At 39.9% G+C, this 21,811-nt stretch overlaps 2 protein-coding genes across 9 annotated transcripts in view; one reads left to right on the top strand and one right to left on the bottom strand.

Moving 5' to 3' along the window:
• CASK (calcium/calmodulin dependent serine protein kinase) overlaps positions 1–21,811 on the bottom strand; it is a 354,627-nt gene that overhangs the window by 145,182 nt on the left and 187,634 nt on the right. The gene's annotated exons all lie outside the window — the stretch shown is intronic.
• GPR34 (G protein-coupled receptor 34) lies at positions 1,196–8,605 on the top strand. Its single transcript, XM_007084348.3, is given in 4 exon segments — positions 1,196–1,273; positions 1,778–1,871; positions 6,926–7,587; positions 7,590–8,605. Coding segments are annotated over 2 exon segments (1,140 nt in total). The 5' UTR covers positions 1,196–1,273; positions 1,778–1,871; positions 6,926–7,004; the 3' UTR covers positions 8,147–8,605.

Genomic DNA, 21,811 nt, shown 5'->3' on the forward strand with positions numbered 1-21,811 from the left:
CACAACAATATAAATATACTTAACAGTATTGGATTGTATGTTTAAAAATTGTTAAGATAGCAAGTTTAATATTACACCTTTTTTTTTTTTTTAAACCGCACACACATGAAATTCCTGCCCGACCAACACAGTAATCTTCTTCCTTCTCAGGAGTTCTAAGGGGGAAGTAAAAGCTACAAAATATTTTCATTCTAGAATTTAAAAATATTCTGTCCCATGTGTCATATTTATAACAAAGCAAAAGCTCTGGAGAATACGGGTTCAGAAGTGTGTAAGTACCCAGATATAATTAGAATGTTAGATAAAGCCCAGTGAGTTAAATGTTATTTAGCATAAGTAAAGCTGCACGGTGACAATTATGGGGAGGATAAAAACTAATCTTTCGTTTCGGATGACAACAAAAAAAGGGAAATGCCATGAAACTGCAAGGCCAGCAGTTATAGAGATAGACAGACAGTCATTAAATATTGGATTGGGACCAAAACAAAAACTGCAGAATTCCTTCATTATTTTCTGTAGAAGATAGGAGATATGTCAATTTACTTGGGAGAGTCTGTCACAGTGATAAAAAGGGGAGGATACGATCCCAAATCTCATCTCGTCCAAAATTGTAAGAGTGTTTTAGAAAATAAATCCAAGATCTTCAGGGTATGCATGAAAATACACTAAAATAATGTACAGGTCAAATAAAAGTTGAAAAAAAAACCCCAAAACTTAAAAAAAAAAGAATAAAATAATTCGTTACTGATGTTAGGGGAATTCAATACAGGAACGCCATTTTCTGTGAATAGCTTAATTTCTAAAGTGAATCCCGAAAGAAACAGCAAATGCGATGCATATTATGCATCACTTCTTAGGAAAAACAGAAAATGTGTATTTCTGCTTAGAATTCATAAAACTTCTTTATCTGGGGAGGATAAGGGAAAACTTCCTACAACTGCCAAGGTGAAAGGTATGCATAGAAAAAATGTTCTAAAGGAATGTTGACTGACCTTAAACATGAAGTTGCTGCATGCTGGTGGGCTGGCTTTTTTTTTTTTTTTCTTTGTTAACATTTCTACAAGGACTCAGAGGGGTATCATATCGAAAAAAGAAAGAAAAGGGGTGGTGGTGGGGGGGGAAACAGCCTGATTACCACATGCAAATATATAAAAAGACAACCTCAACCAAGTGAACCACCACCGGATGGAGAACCCAGCTGACACATAAAGAAGAGTCTCTGTGTTTAGGGAAGCTTGGGGCTCTGCTCCTTTACTGCAAGAGAGCCTGAACTGTGAGTACTCCTTGATTTCAGTTATAGAAATGATCCATTATTTCAGTTAAAATTTGATTCTCTGAATATTAAAAGTGAAAGCGGCTTCGTGGTGACTAGGACCACTTTGCTTTCTGGAGCCTTGAGTAAGGTGCTCGAATGAGACCTCTGCCTTGGTTTGACTTAAAATGAGGCTGTCTTCTTAGTTACTTGAAGTACTTGAGGACACTGCAGGGACTGAAGCTCATCTATCGATGCGGTCACACTGCTTTACACTGTCTTTTGCATTCTGCCATAAAGACCTGCAGAGCCACTTGAGTTGACTGAAAGTTATTTTCATAAGCAACCAATTTTATTTCCAATGTGGTAGAAGTGATCTATCACTTATTAACGTTATGGTTATGCTGACTCCCTAGTTTCAATGGTTGTACTTTATTCTACTGTTAAATTTATAGCAAAATCGAATGTACTACTAATTGTATTATTTCCTAAGCAATATGCTTTTGATTTTTATTCTGTATGCAGCAATCAGTGCAATTTTTTGAAGCATGGCCTGAGGGATCCGGTCACTATCAAGTCAGACTACAAACAGTGAAAGGTTGCTACTATTGCCAAATAGGTATGTATTTTAACAGAGCGATGTGATGTTTTCACAAACGTACCCAGAATGCATTCAAAAAGCTTTTGCTCGGATTGTCTGGCTGGCTCAGTCACAAGAGCATGCAACTCTTCATCTCAGGTTTGTGAGTTCGAGATCCATGTTGGGTGTAGAGATTATTTAAATAAATGCAAACTTAAAAAGAAAAGAAAAAGCTTTTGCTTATTCGAGGCCACCGCGGAATCTGTAGGGTGCTGCCCTCCAGTACAGAAGCTCCTACGTGAGCCAGATGAAGACTATCGGAAGGGGTTGGTGGTACCGGCTACAAATGCAGCACTAACACAGCATGGCAAGCTTCAGGATTTGTCAAGTAACACCACTTAAAAAACCTTTACCATCTACTATCAGGAAACCATTGTGACTTCAATATAGCACAGGAGTCTCAATACCCACTGGGAAATTAGTCCACTATGTGAACACAGTGCTCTGTTTCTTGTCCTCACTGGCCATTCTTACCAAATAAGTAGTTTTTAATACATCAACAGATGGCCTTCAGAATAGTGAGTGACGGACACATTGAAAGGAGGCAAACATCAGCCATTAAGTGTAAAACAGAATCTAATCTGTTAATTTGTTAATAGATGACTAGACACTAGCCATCTAATACATGGTTCTAAATGATGGCTACTATTACTATTTAAACAAATGCATTGCTTTTGCTTTATTTTCTCTCTCGTTTTTTTAAAATGTTTATTTTTGAGAGACAGAGAGCGCGAGCGGGAGAGGGGCAGAGAGAGAGAGACAGACAGACAGACAGACACAGAATCTGAAGCAGGCTCCAGGCTCCAAGCTGTCAGCACAGAGCCCAACATGGGGCTCGAACTCACAAGCCATGACATCATAACCTGAGCTGAAGTCAAATGCTCAACCGTCTGAGCCACCTAGGTGCCCCATTTATTTTCTCTTTTTTTAAAAAATGTTTATTTATTTTGAGAGACAGCAAGAGCATGCATGCATGCATGGGGAGGGGCAGAGAGAGAAAGAGAGAAAATCCCAAGCAGGCCCCCCCCACTGTCATCACAGAGCCCAGACGTGGGGCTCAATTCCATGAACTGTGAGATCATGACCTGAGTTGAAATCAAGAGCTGGACTCTCAATCAACTGAGCCATCCAGGCTCCCCTTACTTTATTTTCTTTAGGCTTGAAAATAAAGCAAAACCAGAAAGTTTTTTGTGCTAACAGCTTTCTAGAAACATCCTGATTATGGCTTTCAGGCCTAGAAGTAAGTTTGAAACTAAACATTCTGATGAATGGTTTGTGATTGTGTAAACTCTGGACTTCTTTACTTACTCTAATGGACAGGGCAAATGAAAAGATTAATACCTTTTTCCAAAGAAGTAAAGCTAGAAGGTATAGCCTCTTCTTAAAATTGCTAATGTGAGGGGCACCTGGCTGGCTCAGTCAGTAGAACATGTGACTTTTGATCTTGGGGTTGTGAGTTCAAGCCCCACCCTGGGTATAAAGATTACTTAAAAAAATAAAATCTTTAAGGGGTGTCTGGCTGCTCAGTCGGTGGAACATATGACTCTTGATCTCGGGGTTCTTTGAGCCCCACAATGGGTGTAGAGATTACTTAAAAAAAAATCTTAAAAAAATTGCCAATGTGGATAATGTTGAAGGAATCATGTCTAAATACTGCTGACAGAACTCAGAATTAAAAAAGAAAATGCTGTTCATAGGTGATCAGGAGGAGTGAGGTTAGGGATCATGGATCCTAAAGGGTAGGCAGATCTGAGTCCCAGCTTGGGTACTGCCATTTAAAGAATTGTGTGGTCATGGGTAAAGTTCACAACCTCTTGATTTCTCATTGTCTCTTTTGTAATACCTACCTCACAAGTTTAATATAAGGATTATGTAAATGAATATAAACGTGCTTAACACACTGCCTGGTACACAGCAACTGCTAAATAAATATTAGTTAATGGGTCAGCCATCTAGCTCAAGGGTTCAATTCTCGATGCACATTAGAATCCCCTGAGGAGCTTTTAAAGGAAACCATTGCCTGGAGCCCATTCCAGATCAATTAAATCAGAAGATCTGGGGCTGGAGCCAGGCAGTGGTATCTTTAAAAAGCCCTCAAAGGGGTTCTAATATGCAGCTCAGGATTGAGAGCCACTGACAGTCTCTTCTATATCTCCAGGGTAAGGTGCCTACTTCCTTCAGCTCGCTCCTATGACATAATCTGGGCTTTTCTCCCCATGTGGTCTGTGGCAGTTTCTAAGTGTGATGTTAGGATGAAATGGCTGTATTCCAGTTCAGGACTAGTAGTGACAACCTTCAGGTTACTGGTGACAATCTCCACTTAAGACATTCCATATCTGTGAATTCAACCAAAGAAGGGGGTTACTTTTTGCTGTAGGCGCATCATACTACCAACCCAGCAACCTCGGTCAAATGCAATTTTGTTTCTTAATGCAGTCAAAGCTCTTCCTGTACTTGAACAGCTGATTTTGCTGTCCACATGTAGAACTCCACCTGCTTTTCTACTAAATTCCCTCTTTCATTCAGCAATATTTATTGTGCTAAGCACTTGCTACACAGAGGCAAACAAACAAACAAAAAAGACTTGGTTCCCAATCCTAATGGAGTTTAAGATCTGGCATGGAAGAAGGAAAAAAAAAAAAAAAAAAAAGAACTACTTACAGATGAGTTTTTACAGGCATTTTGGCTATCTGAGCTCTTAAAGTCAAGTCACTTGCCATCAAATTCCCTTTCATCAGTGGCCATGGGAGGTTTCTACCCAAGCTGCAGCAAGCTTCCCACCTAACCATACAATGCAAATTCCTCCTTCAGGCACCCTTTTCCTCTTCCTGGTAATCTAGATTGCATTATCGGCTTCCATTCTTCCTAGATTGCCCTTTCCTTTTAGAATTTCTGATCACCAGATACATGCATGTAAGTTTCTATAAACTTTGCTGAAATTGGTTCCTGCAGTTGAGACACAGGACAGACTAGACTGGGTCCGCCTGCCTCCCTCCCTCCACTGACCTGAACTGTGGAGACAGGCTCTTACCAGAGATAGATTACATAACTTCCTCTTCACCAGCCAGTTCTTCTTCCCTGGAATCAATTTTCCCTCTTTAGCAAAATTTTAAACTGGAATTTTACCCTCGACTATATGGTTTCTTCTTGATCAAATTATAGGTGGAATATTAAGAAAGGCTAAGTTCTTCCAAATGTATTTCTCTGCGTACCCTGTCACATCCAGAAGTTATTTTCATTCAATTCCACTTTACAATATAGCATTCAGAATTTGAATGTGCATGCCTACAAAAATGTTTCCTGAGAGCAGGATCTTGGACTTGTTCACCTTTGGTTCCCATGCAGTACTTAGCCAGGTATGAAATATTTACTAAAATGAGATTAGTCCAAAGGTGTTTTTATATATATAAATTTGAGAGAGAGAGTGTGAATGGGGGAGAGTGGTGGGGGTGGGGGAGAGAGAATGCATGTGCATGAGCAGGGGAGAGGAGCACAGGGAGAGAGAATCTTAAGCAGGCTCCATGCTCAGCTCAGAGCCTGATGCAGGGCTTGATCCCATGACCCTAGGACCATGACCTGAGCTGAGATCAAGAGTTGGAGGCTCAACCAACTGAGCCACTCAGGCATCCCCCAAAGGTGGTTTTTAAAAATTTTTTTTTATTTTTTAAATGTTTATTTATTTTTGAGAGAGAGAGAGAGAGAGAGAGAGAGAGAGAGAGAGAGAGAAGACACAGAATCTGAAGCAGGCACAGAGCCTGACACAGGGCTTGAACTCACAAACTCAGTTCGTGACCTGAGCCGAAGTTGGATATTCAACTGACTGAGCGAGACACTCAGGCACCCAGGTGTTTTGTTTTTTTTAAAACTAATTTTCATTGAGTACTTTTATGTGCCCGGGGTTAAGTTCTTCATACACATTGTGCATTTCTACAGATGAGAAACCTGAGGCTTAGAAAAGATGAATTGGTGTGACCAAGGTCACAGAGTTAGTCAGGTCTGATTTTGGTAACCTTGCTCGGAATGTCTTTGTGTTACACCTGCTAAGATGCTGCTGTAGAGAAATGGGGCAGTCACTCTGAGACCTCCTGGGACCCTCTCTTCATGTCTTCTAGCTCCTTATGATGGCCTCTCAGACTGAGGGCTTCATTGCACTCAATGCCCAGGAAGGAGCCAAGAATAGGTGGCGCTGCTAACATTCTCTGCTGCGGCAAACAAGTGGAATTCACACACACACTCATAAGGTTCGAGCGACAGTTGCAAATGACCTAAACTGGGGCATAGTAAGCTGCAGTTAGTTGTTTCAGAATCTTGGAATGCACATCGTGCTTCCCATCTGTACTATCACTCTATGCTTCCGGGTCAGGAGACTATCTGTCTCAACTAACTGGCAGCCGTTGCCACCCGGCTTGGTTTTGTTTGGCTACCTTGTTACAAGAGTCTGTCTGAGGGGGCAGGTGTTCTGCTCTCTTGGGTCTGCATAGCTCGCAGGCAAATGATTTTAATATGCCCAACTTGGTCTTAGCTTGAAAAGGAAGAAATTTAGGACTCTTTCTTCTATTCCCCCCCTGGGACGGAAGACTGCCACAGTTTATGTCATATGCTGTGTGGCAATCCTTGCCCAAATGAACGGATACCAGACACAAGGGAAGGAGTCAAGGCAGGGAGCTGGGCAGGGGTCAGCAGTGGGCCCAGCTCACTCATGGCTGTAACTACCTTTCGGGAAATGGACCCTTATCTTTGAACAATATGAGCTGTCATTTCTCCATACGTCTGTCTCTATTCCCATAACAAACTCCATACGGCAAGTTAAATAAAACAAACCTTGAACATATACCACAGCCATAGGAAAGGTTAGAGCAGGACATTCCCTAAGACTCTAGTACACTTACTGCTTGAGTTGTGGTACCATGCTGCTGCTACATACATAGTGCAGATACTCAAAGTTTCTCCCATCTGAAAATATATCGTTTATTATTTGTGCTTAAAGTAACTTATTAAAATGGCAAATAACTCAATGCTGCTTTCCCTTGTAGGAAAATTCTGAAGATACCAAAGCTACACACAAGGAACACGTCATTTAGCACCTTCACTTTTTGATCCCTACACCAGACAATGAGAAGTCACGCCGTAACAATGCCAACCACTTCGGCCTACAGCTGGCCTTGGTCCTCTCAGGGAGTGAACTTTACAGCTAATCACAGCATCCCAACGCCACACACCATGTCAGGAACATCAGATACTGGCTGTGTCATGGATGAGAAACTGCTCTCTAGCGTGTTAACAGTATCCTTCTCTGTTATTTTCATCGTGGGACTGGTTGGAAACATAATCGCCCTCTATGTATTTCTGGGTATCCACCGCAAGAGAAACTCCATTCAGATTTACCTACTGAATGTAGCCATTGCAGATCTCTTACTGATCTTCTGCCTGCCTTTCCGCATAATGTATCACATTAACCAGAACAAGTGGACACTCAATATGATCCTTTGCAGGGCTGTGGGAACACTATTTTATATGAACATGTACATTAGCATTATTTTGCTTGGATTCATCAGTTTGGATCGCTACATAAAAATCAATCGGTCTATACAACAACGGAAGGCAGTAACAACCAAACAAAGTATTTATGTTTGCTGTATAGTATGGACAGTTGCTCTTGCTGGATTTCTAGCTATGATTATATTAGCCCTAAGAAAGAAGGCCATGATTCCAGTAATTCCACAATGTGCTTCCATTTTAGAGAGAGGACGAATGCCAAGGGAGAAGCAATTTTTAACCTCATTCTTGTGGTAATGTTCTGGCTAATTTTCTTACTAATAATCCTTTCATATATTAAGATCGGCAAGAATCTACTGAGGATTTCTAAAAGGAGGTCCAAATTTCCCAACTCTGGTAAATATGCCACCACAGCTCGGAATTCCTTTATTGTACTCATCATTTTTACTATATGTTTTGTTCCGTATCATGCCTTCCGATTTGTCTATATTTTTTCACAGCTAAACAATCCACCTTGCTATTGGAAGGAAATCGTTCACAAAACCAACGAGATCATGCTGGTTTTCTCGTCTTTCAATAGTTGCTTAGACCCAGTCATGTATTTCCTGATGTCCAGTAACATCCGCAAAATAATGTGCCAGCTTCTTTCTAGACGCTTTCAAGGGGAAGCGAGCAGAAGTGAAAGCACGTCAGAATTTAAACCAGGGTACTCCCTGCATGATACATCTGCTGCAGCTAAAATTCAGTCTCCTTCTTAAATCACTTGAAGTAAACACATTAAAAAGAATGAGAAAATACAACATCTTAATACTTTGAAGAACTAAAAACCTATGAAACAAAGCTCTAGCATTTGCAAAGCTCAGATGTGCTCAAAGCTTGTTGCATATTTGTGATATTTCATTTGCTTAGTTGTAAAATATTTCAAGGGCAAGAGAAGCTTATACTCATCACTAGATTTTAAATCTGTATGTAAAATCTTTTCAAAACATGTTGTTAACACTCTTAACATAGATTATAGAGTTAAGTGAAATTTATAGTTTTAACAACAGAATAATTAAAATATCATACTTTCTCAAGTCACTAAAGTAGTTACTCAAAATTAAGCACTTAATATTAGAGTGTGTTTCAAAGGTAAATGATTTGGAGACGCGTGGATGGCTTAGTCGGTTAAATGTCTGGTCATGATTTATTTTGAGAGAGAGAGAGAGAGAGACAGAGTGCACAACTGGGGAAGGGGGGAGGAAGAGAATTCCCCCTTCCCCACTTGTGCACTCTGTCTCTCTCTCTCTCTCAAAATAAAGTTTTTTTTTTAAAAGATAAATGATTTGAGGACCAACAACATGTCAGAAAATATGTTCTTTTTCATTTAAAAAGCCTGTATAATTTGCTAGTGTATTCATTTATGCCTGAACCTCCATAATAGATGACATAATAAAATTCTACTTAAAAATTGAAAACATTTATTATCTATCCCTGCTTAGATAAAATAGAATTTAAATACTGTACAATAAAGTCAAAGAACAGATAAGCTAAGAATTTGATAGCCTAGCAATAGGACTTAAACCCCCACCTTCCTTAAAGCAGATTTATGAATGACTCTGCCATCTTGGACCACACTTTACTGGAGTAAAATTGAAGATATGCACACCTTATGATCCATCAAGTCTGCTACTAGGTATACATTGGACAGAACCACTCAAGCATGTTCACAAAAAAACATACATAATCATGCTCAGTGAACTACTAGTTGATAACATCAAAAGCTTGGAAACGACCTAAGTTGAGTATGCATCAGCAAAGGAATGGAGAAATACACTGTGGCTTATTCACAAAAGGGAGTATTACACAGTGCTTCAAAGAACTACACCTGCATGCATCAACATGGAGAATCAACAAAAAACAATGTTGAATAAAAAACACCCTCCCCAGACCCCAACTGCAAAAAGGGTATATACCATGTGAAATCATTTATGTAAAACACAAAAACACATAAAATACCACATTATTTATGGATCTATAGATACGTAACAACAAAATGTGCATAATATACACAACATAACACACCAACTTAAGGTTAATGGTTGCAGCTGTAGAGATTTGAAGCCAACATGGCAAAATGTTAATGTCTGTTAAGCCTCTGTGATAGTACTTGGGTATCTGTCATATTATTTTTGGCATATTGCTGAGTGTTTGAAATATTTTATAAGAAAACAAAATTATAGATTAGAATTAAAGGAAGCAAGTTCTGAAATTTTCGTGTATGCTCAAAACTAACTGGAGACTAAGCTCCAAGAGAAAGGGGTCTTATTTATCAAAAGGGCTCCTGGGAGATTAGTGTGTTGCAAGGCACACTGAGATGTATCCGCTGAATAAATGAATGAGTGGATGAATGAGACAAGGAGGGAGGGAAGGGGTGCTTAACAGAATTGAAAATGTGGGTGTATTTCGTTTTTTTCTTGTTTGGTGTATCTGGATATAACTGCACAGAGCATCATACAATTGGAATCAGGAGATGTCATTAAAGGAAGCATTCTTAAAAGTTTGTCCAGCATGTGTTCAGTTTTTTTGGTCACACATAGAATCAGAATGCTATTGAGTAAATATGTAAAAGCCTGTTATGACAAACTCCAAAGATCCATTCATAAGTTTGTCACAGAGTATGAGAATTTCTTATAGTTAGAATAATTCTTCAAACTTCAGGTGGGCTGCTCATTGAGAAATCAGTATTAAAGAGTATGAAGAATTTTGTTAGGGTTGAATTTAAATAAAAAAAAACACTTTTTTTGATGTTTATTCATTTTTTGAGAGAAAGAGACACAACGTGTGAGTGGGGAAGAGGCAGAGAAGGGGGAGACACAGAATCCAAAGCAGGCTCCCGGCTCTGAGCTGTCAGCAGAGCCCGACACAGGGCTCCAACTCACAAACCATGAGATCATGACCTGAGCCGAAGTTGGATGCTCAACCAACTGAGCCACCCAGGTGCCCCCAATAGAATTTTTTTTTTTTTAATGTTATTTGAGAGAGAGAGAGAGAGAGAGAGAGAGAGAGAGGGAGGGAGGGAGAGGGAGGGAGGGAGGAAGGGGGAGGGAGGGAGGGAGGGACAGAGAGAGGGGAGATACAGAAACAGAAGCAGGCTCTAGGCTCCAAGCTGTCAGCACAGAGGCCGATGCGGGGCTTGAACTCACAAACCATGAGATCATGACCTGAGCTGAAGCTGGATGCTTAACTTACTGAGCCACCCAGGTGCCCGCCCCATGGGTTGAATAAGTTTTAATGGGATTTGCCTTGTATACAATTAGTGCACAGCCATATTTCGGTAAGTACACACAACTGAATAAAGAACAGGTCAAAGTGGAATTATATTTAAGAAACAAGAAACATTTGAGAAAATTGAAATTTGCAGAAAAATTAGCTCAGAAAAAACTTGTATTACTTGGCTCTGACATTATTAGCAAATACCACCAAACTGAAATTCAGCATTTCTGTTTGTACGGTTTTAAAATATGACAGTATGAATTTCCCCTCATGTTCTCAAAGTTAAAAAAATTTTCTTTTACATTACTATAATGTAATGTAATGTAAAAAATTCTTTTACATTACATTATACATTTTATACCCCTTCATGTCTCTATTGTAAACATACAGTTTGGATGCTTAAATCACATTACTATTAGTTTTATGAACATTAAAAGAAATATAAATACACTCATAGTTCTAGAAGCTGTCTCATTATTTATATTAAATGAGATGATCCCTATACAAAGTCCTGTACAATGGCGTTCTTTAAAAAAAATGGAAAATTACAACACTGAATTAATTTGTGGTATAATATTTTCAGTAAAATAAATTTTGATAAAAGTCAATCTGTGCATAAGCTTATAACAGATTTTGTTTATTGATAGAAGTTTCACTAATAATATGCCTTATAGTAAACTGAATCCTGAGAATGTTTGTAAATTTTTAGAAAAACATGCTACTGGCTTACCAAATTTAAGGCTATTTATTATATATAATCTTTTATTTCTTACTGAGCATTAGTGTTTGCAAGCAGGAAGCACTTGTCCCTACCTTCCCCAACCCAAGGTTTAGCTCTAGAAGCATACAGAAAAAGGAAATTCCAAGGTATATACATATCCTCACCTTGCAAAAGATATTCAGAACAAGTTTCTAAATAGCATCTCACATATGCAAAACTAAACAAGGGCAAACTTAACTGCCTGGCTGCCACACTGAGGCCTAAATGCTGAGTATTGCTATTCATTTTGGAAAAGTATTCCATGCAGAGCTGGGTTTAATGATGGTTGAATTTCCAGGATCAGGTCAACAGAAAAAGGAAATTTTGTTCAAGTACAGAAGGCTTTATTTTCAACTTCTTTTAAAATGGATTCTTCAGTCCTGCTGATATAAAAGTAGAACTAAGATAATTACAACTCTGTGAAGCAAAGCCTTACTGCAAGTTACCCACAAGAGCAAAACAACATGAAATAGAGTTCTCTCCAAAGGCAACCTGGATTTTGCAGAAACATGTTAACAGGCTATTTTTTAGGTTTTTGAAATATGAATGGAAACTTATTTGGCCAGATATTAAAATGCATTCATGTCGTTCAATAAGAAGAGCACTGTGCAGCAGGTCCAAGGGTACGGTTATCAGTGGAACAGAATCCACATCTCTAAGCAGACCCTTGATGATACAGGAGTAGATTATATGACATAATTAATGGCTCTCACAAGAGAAGGGGCAGGGATAATCAGAGGGCGGCCAAAGATTCTGGTATTCAAGATGCACTAGAATCGTCCAAAGTGGGGTTAAGAGGATTTCTGAAAAGCTTCCTGAGTGACTGTGATACACTTTCCTCCCTCAGGGAGAACCACTGCAAATAAAGGAAACATCACAAAGGGCACAGGGGAAGGAAGGGATGGGTTAATAAATAGTGCTGTGCTTATTTAAAATCAAAATTCAGTTTACAGCCTCGCCTCATTCCACACCAAAAACTGTAAGTGGATTAGACTGTCAGATGTAAATAATGAAATCAATAAAAGATTTAAAAATATGTAAGTGACTAACTCATCTGTGGATGGGAAAGAACCTTCTATTAACAAAATGAGAAATAACTATAGGGAAAATGCACACTTACTATTTTTGTGATCAAACCCCACAAACTAATATAAAAGCAAAAGCACAAAGTGGGAGAAATACTCACAACAGAGGATGACATCTACTTAGGAGAGCCTCTTATGTCAGGCACCAACAGACAACATAACTTGCAAAGAAACTTCTATTTTTGATCAGAAGAAAGCATTCAAAACTCAGAATGTACCCTGAACTAACAACTGAGATAGAAACGAAGGCACACTCTCACGTTGGATGATGCAATGTCTTTTTTCATGGCTACATGGCCCAGTTGAGAACACACACCACTAAATGGCTGTTGCAGTGCCTCAATGCAGTCTGGTTTGCAGATGAAGATATGAGGGGGCTGGCTGGCTGGTGGTAACAACCGATTCAGAGCTGGAAAGGAAGTGCTAGGTTTGTCCTAAACTTCTGCGATGCCTCTTATTTCCCCCCTCTCAAGTTCACATGCAAGAAAATGAGAAGCAAAGTAAGACATGTTTATGTGCCCTCTACTATACTAAGTGCTGGACACACATTATCATCTTATCTCTACCGCAGTCATGTAAGTAAAACGGTCTTTGACATATGACGGGATGTTAGTAGACTTCTACTCCACAGACATGGTCTCTGCTAAGACAATGCTTTTTGTTTTCATTTCATTCTGCCCAAGCACAATGGCTAACTACTGAGATGTCTTAAAAAAACAAACTAACCATAAACTGGCAACATGTATTTGGGGCAAATAATTCTGTTTATCACTCATCAGAACTGTCTGATGTCAAAAGCCAAAATCTTAAAGACTGGTTTTCTAGCTATGGCACATTTGCACACTCTGTGAAAGCTCTGCCTGAAACATGGACAATAATCTAGTAAAAAAGCATAAAGTTTGGGGAAAATAATCAAATTTTAGACCATCTCACCCTTACTAATTTTGCTTCTGCTTAAGAGTGCATGAAGAACTATCATAACATGAGATTTGAAAAATTTTTGTTTTGTTTTTTAAGTAGGCTTCATGCCCAGCGCAGAACCCAAAACAGGGTTTGAACTCATGACCTTGAGATCAAGACCTGAGCTGAGATCAAGAGTCGGCCACTTACCCGACTGAGCCACCCAAACATCCTGGATAAAGGTTTCTAATTGTGCTTTGAATACAGGTGTGGCTGATGCATAGAATCTCTTTTTGCTTTAGTAAGTCATACAATTATTTCAGGATTAACAGTTAAGTGCTACGGTTATATTCTGGCTTGATCATTCCATGTATCATTTTTTTTTTTAGTTCTAAAACATTTCAAACATACAAAAAAACATAAGCAGCAAGCAGCCATCACCCAAATTTAACAGATGTTGACACTTGTCCTATTTCTTAACTGTTCTCTTGTACCCATACATAACCCCAAAAGCTAGCTTCACTAAAGCTCATCTTGAGGTATCCTCTTTCCTGAAGTTACAACGTACAATTCTGATGTGTATCTGTATACTTGTGTCACATAGGCATGTATAACAATAAGCATTAGATTTGTTATTAAACTTTATACAAATAGTATGTTATCACTACACCTCTTTGTAACTTTTCACTCAATTTATATTTATGTTGATACATGTAGGCCTCATTTATTCATTTCACTGATACACAGTATTTTACTGTGGGAACAAACAATAGTTCAGTTCAATTCTCCATTTTACCTAACAATGGGCCCTTAGGTGGTTTCCACTTTTTCGCTATGAGAAACCAGGGTTAAGTGAAGTCTTTTATATGCTCTGTGCACAAGTGTGGAATTTCTCTATGGTTCACACCTAGAAGTAGAAATGCTTGGTTGTAAGGGTATGCACATCCTCAATTTATCTCTGTTGTGACAAACTGCTCTCCAAAGGGATTTTACCAATTTGTATACCTCTCCCACCACTAGGCAAGACATGAGTTCTTGTTTCCCAATACTTAGTTTTGTCAGATTTACTAACTTTTGTCCATCTGGTAGGTGTGAATGGTATCTCCCTGTGGTTTTAATTCGTGCTTGCCTGATTACAAATGAAATGGAACATCATCTCATGCTTCCCCCTTCCCCCCATTCAGGTTTCTTTTTGGGTAAATGGCCTGGTTCATGTCTATGCCTCTCCCCTTTTACCCCTTAGTTAGTTGCTTATCTTTTACTCTTTTCTTTCAAATTGTTGAAATACTTCTTTACATATTCTGGATACTAATCTTTTGTTGTTTACGTGGGTTGTAAATCACTTGTATCTGCATGGGCCTTACCTTGTCCTTTGTTTATGGTTTCTTTTGCCAGACATCACAAAGTTAAGATGTTTTTCTCTTTTGCTTTGAAGAAACTTGCTAATAAAAAATCTAGATGAACCCTGGCCCTTTGATATACATCTCTCAAAAACCATGCTAAGGAATTTGCAGAGGAAATTATAATTAGCTTGGCATTACAGTCATAAACAGAGTCCAAATGAGGCACCCTGAGAACACAGAAATCTTTTCTGAGAGTTAAACTACAAAATGCAAACATCTGAGCATAGATATGCAAATGATTTGAAAGCCTAGAAAGTCTCCTAGGCCAGGGAGTGACCTTTAAATGTATTAACATAGAAGATGTTGGTTCTGACCATCCAAACAGAGTCCCAGAGAAGAGTCTTGAACAATGGAGCAGTATCATCATCCCATCAGTAAGGCCCTGGCAGGGATGATGGTGGGGCTGGATCCAATAGGTCTTCTTGGCCCAGTGACATTAAACAGTAATAAATAATAGAACCGAGAGTCACTGTAACAGCCAGGTTAGAAAGTTGGCTGTTGCAGCCAGACTGCCCTAGTTCAATTTCTGGCTCCACCACTTACTATGCAACCTTGGGCAAACTCTCTTTCTTCTACTGAGAAAACAAGGAGTACCTAACTCATAGTGTTGTTATGAGGACTGAGTGAGTTAATAAATCTACCTGGTCAGGAGGAAACATTCAATAGGTCATCCAAATACTCAAATGGCCAGAAGGTGAAGGTGAACATCATAACTTGAAAGGTATACAGTGGAAGCTGATCTGGATCAAATGAGGTGGGGGGAAGAAACTCACAAAGGGTAATCATTTAACTTCAGATTTCATTAATAACAGCAATGTCCAGGACAAGAGTGGCGACAGACTGGTATTGCGCTAGTCAGAACCATACTCTGAATGTTGAACAAATAGAAGAGGACAGTGAGGGCACCTTGCAGGATCCCAGAAAACCAGGTGAACGAATGAGATTATGTTGCCTTAAAGCAGAAGACTAAAGGAAAGATGTTAGAGCAACATGCGTGTGTAGCTTCAGGGAGCAAGCTGAAAGAGGATTAGCGAAGGATGGGATTTGTAAGCAGCGTGTTTCTCCAGATCGTAAGACAGGGTTTTCTAATAATTACAGATCTCACATAGAATAGAAAGCCAGTGAGTTATTTGTTAGTAGAAGTGTTTCAATATAGTTTGGATCCCCAGCAGGCTGGGAAGGTAGCAGAGAATTTTAAGTATTTAATGAAGTTTGGATTAGATGTTCTTCAGATCCCCTTATTTAAAACAAAATTTTTAATGTTTATTATTTATTTTAAGAGAGAGAGAGAGCAGGGGAGGAACACAGAGAGAGGGAGACGCAGAATCGGAAGCAGGCTCCAGGCTCAGAGCTGTCAGCACCGAGCCCAACGTGGGGCTCGAACTCATGAACCGTGAGATCATGACCTGAGCCGAAGTCGGCGCTTAACCGACTAAGCCACCCAGGCATCCCTAGATCCCTTTAATAGAAGTTTTGGGTCTTACAGAACATTAACTGCCTGCGTGGCAAGCAGGGGCCACCTGCGATCTAGCTGTGCCATATGTGCCACTACAGTAACGTCGTTGGGGCTACTCAGATATGTGTATATGGGGGGGGGGGGCGGGCAGGGGAGGGTCGGGAGGCTGTTTGATGTATGGTCAATGCTCCCCAAGCAGTTTCCCTCAATCTTCTTTTGTCGTGAATTTGACCTAGGTCTCTTGCTCAGCATGTAGTAGGCATTTCTATCGCTAGATAAACTGTTTAAACTCTAAAGTGAGTTGGTGTATTCTAGGAAGTTTGAGACCTTTTTTTTTTTTTCAATATATGAAATTTATTGTCAGATTGGTTTCCATACAACACCCAGTGCTCATCCCAAAAGATGCCCTCTTCAATGCCCATCACTCACCCTCCCCTCCCTCCCACCCCCCAACAGCCCTCAGTTTGTTCTCAGTTTTTAAGAGACCTTTATGTTACGTGCTTAGGTTTCTCTGCTTTCTTATTGACCCTTGGTTTTGTTTGGTAATCCGAGTGGCCCAACAAGTTACCACACTGCATTCTGAGGTGGGGACAAGGCATCTTTCCTATAAACCTACCTGGCTTCCTAGCATGAACTTGGGTGGGAATGATAATCACTCTAATCAGTTATATTTTCAAATTTTATCTAATGGCAAACTTCTGGACCAAAAGATTTTACTGACTTCTGTTAATACTGCTGGCAATGCTACTCTAGCCCCTTTCCTGTTATAGACATTTCCTTTCTACAGTTCCTGCCTCTTCTCATGTTCTCTAAGACTTTCTAGTACCCCAATCCCCCACCTCTGCTTTGTTCCTTTCCTGCATACGGCAGCACCTCTTTCTCTTCCTCAATTCAGTTTTTGCTCTGTTTTCCTACTTTGTCTTTAAACTGCCTTCCTCACAACTTAGTGCCATCTTCTTTTTTGTGTGTTCCCTGATCTGTCACAGAAGCAGAAATGCTTCAGGTCTGCGTGGAAATTGTTTGGTACTCAAAAGAAAAACATTGTTTCCTCTATATCAAAAACAACTTTCAGCTGGTTGCAAAGGGAACTGATGAGGTTTGCATGCATGTTCATATTCAGTTCCCCTTTGTGGCCAGCGAGTCTTGAAAAACACTGGAACACACAGGGTCAGCTCCTATGGGGCCTGATTACACGGTTCCAAATATATGGGGCAACGAGTGAGAGGAATCAGCTAAGTAACTAAATGTGGGTCTCCTGGTCTGACAGTTTCCATAAGTAGCGACTACAACCCAGCATGGTAGGTGGGTGGGTCGGTGGGGCGGCAGGGTGGGAGGAAGCTACCATAGGGGAGAGTTACACTTATCCATCTTTCCACACCCTTTTGGGCTTCGGTATTGGAAAGGGTGATGAATTTATCCAGCTTTCAGGATCACACTAGTGAGAATGGGCTTTTATTTTAGTTTTACTGAAAAGCTGGATTAATATTCTGGAATCAGGAAAGGGATAAGAAGTACACAAGAAACAGCATGGATTCATGATACTTTTGATGTACTTTTCAATATAAGAAACAATCAAAACAAAATGACAGCTCCAAGACCAAAGTGGGACACAGTGGGCACCCTCTTTGCAAAGTAAACTCAACTTTTCTTTTTGAAATATTGCCCAAGAAACCATGGACTCTGAGGTAATAATGTATTAACCCCCAGAGAAAGAGCCAACGCAAACACACTTTTGGGGAAAAAATACAAAAATCAAGACAAAACGTTACCATAGCAAGCACATTTAAAAAAATGCGGTAGCTTAAAAACAGTAGATTGAAATTCCCTGCAGCTCCTCCCATTTAGAGGTGGAGTCTTTGCCCACCTCTTGAATCTGGGCAGCTATTGTGACTTCCTTTGACCAATAAAATGTGGTGGATGTTGTAGGACATCTGAGCAAAACCTTAAGATGCCTTGCAGCGTCTAGTTTTGTCCTCTTGGAAGCCTGAGACCATCACATTATAAATAAACCCAGTGGAAAGATCACACAGAGAGAGATGTTCAGTGTGCACGGCCATCCCAGCTGAGGCTCTGGACACGTGAGTGAGGTCATCGCGGACCATCCAGTCTCAAATGACTAAGAGGCTACAGAACTACAGGAATGACCCCAGGTGAGACTGACAGAAGAACTGCCCAGCTGAGCCCAGAACAAATTGCAGAACTGAAGAGGGAACATATGGTTGTCATAAGCTGTCAAGTCTGGGGGTGGCTTGGTATGCAGCAATGAAGACATGGTGCATATAAAATAGAAATAGAAAAGTATCTGTCCTGTTTCTAATGAGGTGACAATAGATACAGTAAGTAATTTCATTAACAAAAGAGGCAATGCCTTGAGTTATTTTACTTGAAAGCTGTGTCTGTGACGAAGACGGAGATAGCTATTTTCCAAACTACTGTAGGCTGGGGAGGTTACTGAAGATTTAGTAACAAACCATGTGTCCTCAGACATACAAAGAAGCATATGTACCCCCTGATGGAGAGAACTGAAAAGCCAGCCACCTGGTTAGGGATGTCTTAGATGAAAAGATCTGCAGAGTTTGTTAAGCCCACAGGAGGAAGGACTACAGGGGAGGAGAACAGTGACTTCACCTATGCCTTCTTCATTAGGTGAAATATGCTTTAAGTTACATTTATTAATAGACATGTTTTCATTATAAGCCTTTCAGTAGTCCTTATTTTTTTTAAGTTTATTTATTTTGAGAGAGAGAGAGAGGCAGCAAGTGAGGGAGGGGCAGAGAGAAAGGGAGAGAGAGAATACCAAGCAGGCTCCACACTGTCAGTGCAGAGCCTGATGAGGGGCCTGGACCCATGAACCGTGAGATCATGTCCTGAACCGACGTCGGATGCTTAACCAATGGAACCACCCACGCACCTAGCATTTCAATATTTTTTAACTTTTAAAACTATGTCCATGAGTTGCTAGGATTAAGAAAAAAAAAAAAGCTAAATAAAACTAAATGATTACAACTTTCACATACTAAAATGTCAGACTCTTTTTACTACCAGAATAATTGTAGTTGTGAATGTTCTACAAAGGTGACTCTTGTGATAATCACTGCTTCAAAACCAAAAGGTCCTCACAGGATGTACCCTATTAAAGGCAGATGAGTGGTAATGGGTTTTCATCTTAAGGACAGAAATCTCTGTCCATACAATTACTTATACTCTATCACATTTAAAGTGCTGTTCAGCTAGTCAAATAAAGTTTGAAGTTTATCATGTTGTTAGAACTTAAAAAAACTAAACTTTTAAATTGTTTTACATTTCTAGCTGGAAAATAGAGCAATATGGGCAGCTCATGTTTCAGCCTTTAATTACAAGAGAGGTTTAACTAGGGCTGGTAATACATTGCCCTCTGCTGGCCAAAGCACTGCCAAAGAAATGAGTTACAGACTTGTGCATGAACACTTAACCTTGTGTTTTTTGTTTGTTTGTTTTTCCAATTTTCACTACTGGTATTTCTGGAGGTATGGCACTCAAGAGAACTTATGTTTCCCGGCTTCAACACTCTATTTGTTGGTTTACTAAAACAATACATTTTAGGCTGGTTTTTGACGGAGGACAGGGAAGAAAACATGGTAATATCAGAAGCTATGCCAACACATAGCACAGTTGGAGAATTATCTCAACACCAAGACTTGTTTAGAGTGATGCCTTGAAATGACTACTTCAAGTCTAATATATCTGCGTCCATCAAAATATTATCAAGATGCATCCATCAATGTAAGAACTGATTTGGGCAAGGATCATCAGTGAATGCTAAAATCAACTAAGTGAAAGGGAAACAATACATTCACAGAGGCTCAAAATATGACCTTCAGATTACTTACCTATTACAAAGGGGGAAAATGTATCTTTATAATGGGGAGTTGGCAGGAGTTAATAAATTTCCAGATTGAAAACTGCAAACAGATATACAAGTGCAACACATTTTTGGGTCACTGGGGATACCTGGTCACCTTATCGAAGACAATAAACCAGATTCTGGTGGCAGGTAAGAATATGGGCTCTGAAGTCACACTGCCTGCATCCAAATCGAAGCCCTACGCTATAGCTGTTATATTAATATCAGGAAGTTATTGATCTTCTATGGGCCTAAATCTCCTCATCTAGAAAATGGTAGTAATAATAGTATCTATCTCAGAGATATTTTAACAATTGAATATATATAAAAAGCACTTTGGTGGCTGCCATTTATTATTGTAGGTTTTCTGGAGGTAAGACCTCAGGTGCCCAACTATACCTCGCCTTCCCCTCACATTTCTCTTCTTGTCCCTTGAATAAGGACAAGAAGTGATGTGGAGCAGGGGACTTCACTTCAAGACAACTGTATCTAGAAATTCAGAAGAAATGATTGGTAATAAAGTGGCCAGGAAACCCTGGTCTTGGGAAGAAAGGGACAGTGGTGAGAGTTCTGCCTTTTTAATTCCCCAAATCTCCCTGCAATACAAGTTACGGTTTCCCAGGGCGTAGGTGTGGGTATGTGTTTTGTACCTGCGGCAATCTGATGGCCTAAATTATTTTTAGAATTCTATCATCAAATGTTTCCTTTTCAGGAATTTTTCTATCTACTTTTGGCTTTTCAAAGAGCCTTAAAAAAAAAAAGTACGGCAGGCTCAGAAGCATGTGAATTAACCTTAAGTCACTCAAAGATGTTGAAATTCAAAATGTGACTGCCCTCAAAAATACTTTTTGCTTCATCTAATCTGATGCTGAAGTTTCTTCCCTTCCCTGAACCTGATTTGTCATCTACTTTCCGACTGCCACCTCTGAGGTCATTCCTTTTTTTTTTTTTTTGCTAATTTTTTAATGTTTTTATTTATTTTGAGAGAGAGAGAGAGAGAGAGAGAGAAAGAACAGAGTGCAAGCAAGGGAGGGGCAGAGAGAGAGGGGGAGACACAGAATCTGAAACAGGCTCCAGACTGTCAGCACAGAGCCCGATGCGGGGCTCGAACTCACAAACTGTGAGATCATGACCTGAGCTGAAGTCAGATGCTTAACCGACTGTGCCACCCAGGTGCCCCTAGGTCTTTCTAATTCTTAGGACTGCCACCGAGACTGCTACAGTGTTTCCGTGGTGTGCCTTTCTAGAAGACCATGTCTAGCCACTGCATGCAAACCTACGTGAAAAGGCAAAAGCCAAATATAATGAAGCTTTGATTAGTAGGTCCATTTATGTTTTGTCATTGGACCCTTCTTACAAAGCTCATCACTTTTCTGTGCGGTTATCAACTTCCCAACTCCGGACCGTAATTTCTGCTGTTTTTGAAGTTGTTCTTGAGGGAAATACTCCCACAATTTGCTGAGAAATCAGCTCCTCAAAGTAGAGGCTCTTTACACCCTGATTAAGGGTGGGCCGGCCGCAAGAACAGCTGCTCGCTGTAGCAGCGGGGGCCAGCGAACAGCACCCTGGAGATGCGGCTGTGGCCAGACACCACATCCTGAAGGGAGCAGGGGGCTCAGCAAGCATTGAACAAACCACAGCTTTGAGTAACAGGTCTGTGCTGCACTCCTCCTAAAGGTAA

The sequence above is a fragment of the Panthera tigris genome, chromosome X (assembly GCF_018350195.1).
Source record: "Panthera tigris isolate Pti1 chromosome X, P.tigris_Pti1_mat1.1, whole genome shotgun sequence".
In the NCBI taxonomy this organism is placed as follows: Eukaryota; Metazoa; Chordata; class Mammalia; order Carnivora; family Felidae; genus Panthera; species Panthera tigris.